At 40.0% G+C, this 5,248-nt stretch overlaps 1 protein-coding gene across 2 annotated transcripts; it reads left to right on the top strand.

The window, feature by feature from the left end:
- The first annotated feature begins 730 nt into the window (after positions 1 to 730).
- LOC148879450 (putative polyamine transporter At1g31830) lies at positions 731 to 4,358 on the top strand. 2 transcript variants are annotated; one of them, XM_088960981.1, is made up of 2 exons: positions 731 to 1,086; positions 2,454 to 4,358. In XM_088960981.1, the coding sequence occupies exons 1-2, from the start codon at positions 940 to 942 to the stop codon at positions 3,912 to 3,914; spliced, it is 1,608 nt and encodes a 535-aa protein (XP_088817107.1). In that variant the 5' UTR covers positions 731 to 939; the 3' UTR covers positions 3,915 to 4,358. The 2 variants fall into 2 exon arrangements, with proteins under 2 accessions (XP_088817107.1, XP_088817108.1); XM_088960982.1 differs by lacking the exon at positions 731 to 1,086 and adding an exon at positions 1,121 to 2,009.
- The last annotated feature ends 890 nt before the right edge of the window (positions 4,359 to 5,248 follow it).

The following is a 5,248-nucleotide window of genomic DNA, read 5'->3' as shown; positions in this document are numbered from 1 at the left end:
AAAAGAAGATGGATAAATACACTTAACTGGGTAAGTGTTTTTCAAAAAAACTTATCCAATTAATTGCATTTATCTGGATAAATAATTTAGTGAAAAACGAACGAGTCCTAAACATTTTATGATGATGTTCCGAAAATTATTGCAAGTAGAGAAAAGATCAAAAACTTCACTATAAAAAGAGGCCAAGACTTTATAATCTTTAGTCACAGGGTCTGAAATTCAATTAATAGACAACAGAGTTCATAATGGGCAGGAGGGTGTTTACAATCATATCACGCGGTCTGAAATTCAACCAGGTTGCAGCCTACTTTCTTTTTTGGCTGGACTTCACCTCCTATCGAATGAATCAAATAAAAAATACTGTTTGTTTTAGGTTTGTAGGAGGCTGCTTCAATGTGCAAGAAGATTTCCTTTGACGTTTTAATAAAGGGTAAATTTGTCATTTACTTAATCCGTCCAAGACAACGGTGTCAAGCGTGTAAAAGTCCTTTTGCAAAATTCATGGCACGTTTTAAGTAAATTAACGAAAACACAGGTATATTTAAGTCTTTTACCATGAGGTCCTCCGCTAAGATGCCTCGTGAGTCATGAGATTATAATTTAGGAAAGATTTTAGGAAATACTGTTTGATACGATTATAAAATCTCTTATCAGGAATCTTCAATCCAAAACAAAATCTTCAAAAGAATCTAAAATTATAAATTTTACCAAAAGATTCCACGGAGAAGTTAAGCCAAACTGGTAGGACTCTTGTCTCTTGAGAAAACCTCCTCGACCAGTGCGTTTTGCGTGGAATTACCATCCACCGTGAAAAGCGAAACTACTGTTTTTTTAATTGATATTCTATTATAAAATTTCCATCTGTGGTTCTGCACTGTTCGTAACTCTATCATATGTCCGGCATCCGGCGTGCCGAAATCAACACTCACCAGCACGAAGATGCACGTGTCTGCAGAAATGTTGATTCACCAATCTCCACCGGATCAACGTGTCGACGACAACGTAACCGTTCAAAATCCACCGCCTGCTGCCGCCTCCGGAGCCAATCAGAACAGCGTGTCGTCGTCAGTGGCTGGCTCCGAGGAGGTATGTCACTGGATAGTTCTCTCAGTTCTGACTTGCGCCACTTGTGAAACAAAAATACTGGTTTTAATACCCTTTACCTATGCTATCATGCTAACAGAATCAGAAAATCATCAAAATCTCTGATTCTTCTGCACCATCTAAAAGGTTGATTTTGCTTTGAACGATTGCACGCTAGTCTAATTGGGATTCTGCAAGTTGGGCAGACCGGCAGATCCCTGGCGTCGGAGGACAATCGGTCTCCGATTACGTAAGGTATCGTTTGGGTGTGGGAAATGCGTCGAAGTGAAAGAATATAAACCTTCAGGAGATAAACCCTCTTTCTGGATTTTTTTTTTCAAAAAATTTTCTTCTGGAGAAAGGAGACAGAGGTAAAAGTTTGCTTGTGCTATGAAATTTCTTCTGTTCTTGCTTCAAAATTCAAACAACTTGGAACTTTGAAGGAGTGGCTATGATGACCCAAACGGCACTTCTACTTTCGGTGGCTTTCCAATCTAATGGTTAGGGACCCTTAGATTGGAATTCAAGGATCTACCGACGAATAACCGATCTCTTGGATTTGGTCATATAATGCGTACGCCAATGGCGCATTTTAAAGTCAACCTCTCTGCAATGACAGATTGTGGCGCGGACAGGTGGTCCTATTGATGGTTTTTCTTTCCCTATATTTACCAAAAGAAATATTACCAATTTACTCCCCACCATCCCACTTCGCCCCCCCCCTCCCCATCTCTCTCTCTCTCTCTCTTCTATATTTAATTAATGAAAGGGCTTTTATCTTTCCTTCTTCCTGGGCTCCAGTTCGTCGCTAGAGCTGAAGTTCGAACCCCCCCCCCCCCCCAATCACCGAATTTCCTTGTAGGAAAGGTTTCGTAATGATGATGGTGAACTTGCATGGCTAAGTATGCATCCCTGTGCTACCAATGGTTAGTCGATTCTTCTTCATTAACGTTGCCTTTCTTAATGTATCAGAGGGAAAGATTATGTCGGAATATATATTAAGCTATGTTAAGCTATGTAACCCAGATTTTGTCTTACCTTACAACCCCAAAAGAATATATTTGTTTCGGTTTAAAATCGGGAAACTTTTACTGCAATCTGGTGTGACATCTTCTCTGCAAATCTGCTAAAGAAACCTTCTTGCATTAACACTTGATCTCGCGTGCAGGAAGGTATGGGGAGAATGTAGTTGAATAAAATGCAAGCTTTTCTCTCATTTGGTAGTTCCAAAAGAAGGAAAAGGACTAATTTGACTTGTAATTTGTATAACAGTGGAGACCTTCATTGCACGAATTATCTAATTGTAGATGGTTTTGCAAATTGGGAAAACCCCACAATTTACGGTGATCATAATTTGATATTGCATGCAGAAATTGAGGAGCACAGCAAACCGGCGGGAGTCTGTTCCAATGGATGAGTTAAATGGTGAAGCGTATGTGAACATTGGTGAGGAAGCTCCTCCTAGGTTGGAAAAGTTAAAGAAAGTTTCGATAATACCTCTCATATTCCTCATCTTCTATGAGGTATCTGGGGGGCCGTTTGGTGTTGAAGACAGTGTTGGTGCGGCTGGGCCTCTTCTGGCCTTACTTGGGTTTCTGGTATTCCCCTTCATTTGGAGTGTTCCTGAAGCCCTAATAACTGCAGAAATGGGTACCATGTTTCCAGAGAATGGGGGCTATGTGGTTTGGGTTTCATCAGCACTGGGACCCTTTTGGGGTTTTCAGCAAGGTTGGATGAAATGGCTAAGTGGGGTTATTGACAATGCTTTATACCCAGTTCTGTTTCTGGACTATGTAAAGTCAGCTGTCCCAGTTTTAGGTGGGGGTTGGCCTAGGGTTCTCGCGGTGCTGGCCCTGACTCTGGTCCTCACTTATATGAACTACAGGGGGTTAACAATAGTAGGCTGGACGGCTGTGTTCTTGGGGGTTTTTTCACTTATCCCTTTTGTTGTTATGGGATTCATTGCAATCCCAAAATTGGAGCCCTCAAGATGGTTTGTGGTAAACCTGCACAAAGTGGATTGGCGTTTATACTTGAATACTCTGTTTTGGAATTTGAACTACTGGGATTCAATTAGCACTCTTGCAGGAGAAGTTGACAACCCAAAGAGAACCCTCCCCAAGGCCCTCTTTTATGCTCTCATATTGGTCGTTTTTGGGTACTTTTTCCCTCTTCTAATTGGAACTGGAGCTACTCCACTCAATCGTGATATGTGGAGCGATGGCTACTTCTCGGATATTGGGAAAATGTTAGGTGGGGTTTGGTTGAGAACATGGATCCAGGGGGCTGCTGCATTGGCAAACATGGGGATGTTTGTGGCAGAGATGAGCAGTGATTCTTTCCAGCTTCTAGGGATGGCCGAACGAGGGATGCTTCCCGAGTTCTTTGGCAATAGGTCTCGTTATGGAACCCCTCTGGTTGGAATCTTGTTCTCTGCCTCTGGTGTGATTTTACTGTCATGGTTGAGCTTTGAAGAGATTATAGCTGCAGAGAACTTTTTGTACTGTTTTGGAATGATTTTAGAATTCATCTCATTTGTTAAGTTGAGGATACAAAACCCAACAGCTTCACGGCCATTTAAGATACCTGTTGGAAAAATTGGAGCCATTTTAATGTGTGTTCCTCCAACCATATTGATCTGTGTGGTTTTAGCTATTGCTTCTCTTAAGATCATGGGTATAAGCCTTCTTGCTGTGCTTATTGGGTTTCTTCTGCGTCCTGGTCTCAAGTATGTTGAGAAGAAGAGATGGATGAGGTTCTCCATAAGTGCTGACCTTCCAGATCTTTATGCAGCAACTAATAATGAAAGCATAGAGACCATAAGGAATTGAATGAGTCACTGCATTCAGCATGTAGAGACGCAACAGTCCAGAGTGCCATAGTATGATAACAAGAAATGCTTTTGAATGGTGTACTTAACACCAAAAGTTCCAGGCCGCTTCAACCTGCTAATTCCAAACAACATCTCTGCTCTCTGGGGAAACCAAACAGTTGGTGGTAACATTTCTTCTCCAACTTTGTTATTACTTGTTAGAGATTAGGCTATTTTGCCTTGATTGCTGACTTTAATCGAGTGGCTGAAACATTTTTATATGTTTATCATTATGTAACCAAGAGCCATATATGTTGTCATGATCTCCAGTAGTAGGGGCATAAGGCAAATAGTTGGGAGTTGGAATTCAAGAAAAAAAAAGTTATCCTGTTTGTATAAAGAGTTGTTATTAGATTTAGTCTATTATATGCATTTATGTGTCAGTATATGATCATTCTGCTTATTATTTTTTGTAGTTCTTCATATCTCATCCATTAACCCTGCAAAAAAGAAAATATGAACCTTCTTAGTTTTACAGAAGAAAATGCTTTATGTCCAAAATAAGAAGGAAATTTGCAGAATCTCATAGTTTGTAACCAACAGATAGCATGAAGTATCATATACCAACTGTGAAATCTGAATCATGGAGCATAATACCGTTGACAGCCAAAAAACAAAAAAGTACAAAATCTATTTGAGTTCATCAAGTGCCATTGAAGTTGCTAAAACTAACCTGTACCAAGTCTTCAGTTACAAGCTGCATGCTTCTTTCTGATGCATCTTTATACTTCTAGAACTTGTTTAACGTTTAAAATGTATATTGATTCTCATGTAATACTTCAAAATGGTGTATTACTGATACGAAGAAATTGTAGGCTAAACCAAATTGCCTTGGATTATTTCACAGTGACATTTATCTAACTCATGTTTTCACTAGTAGGCTAAAACCAAATTGAAGCAACAAATCATGGCCACATGTATTTACACAAATTAAAGGTTAGCTTGATTGTCCTAGTTAATAATTGGTTCGGGTTCCGGGTCTATTTTGTGGAATAATCGGTTCGGAACTGATACATCCTGTCCCAAACCAAACCCGACACAGTGACAGGTTTAACTATAACTAGCACAGACTAAATAAATAAATTAGGCGTGCAACTCGGGTTGGAATGAGTTTGTATATAAATTATGAAGTATACTGCTTCGGGCATGTGCAGGGTTCATTCAAATTTTGACAAAAGCCCGACCCAAGCCAGCCCAAGTTGCACTTTCAATCTTGATAAAAATTGCTCGATGAGCCCTCCAACAGGTCCTCTCATTGGACCTTTGTCAACCACTTGGAAATGTGGAGTAATC

Source organism: Nelumbo lutea, chromosome 1 (assembly GCF_056320005.1).
Source record: "Nelumbo lutea isolate HS-2025 chromosome 1, American lotus-T2T, whole genome shotgun sequence".
Classification (NCBI taxonomy): Eukaryota; Viridiplantae; Streptophyta; class Magnoliopsida; order Proteales; family Nelumbonaceae; genus Nelumbo; species Nelumbo lutea.
The sequence above is the reverse complement of the archived record's forward strand: the minus strand, read 5'-3'. Positions and strand labels throughout refer to the sequence as shown.

Bases quoted from the DNA above. Each gene is read 5' to 3' on its own strand.
- LOC148879450 (XM_088960981.1), top strand. From the start codon at position 940: ATGCACGTGTCTGCAGAAATGTTGATTCACCAATCTCCACCGGATCAA. The intron at 1,087-2,453 runs GTATGTCACTGG...TATTGCATGCAG, and splicing joins CAGTGGCTGGCTCCGAGGAG to AAATTGAGGAGCACAGCAAA.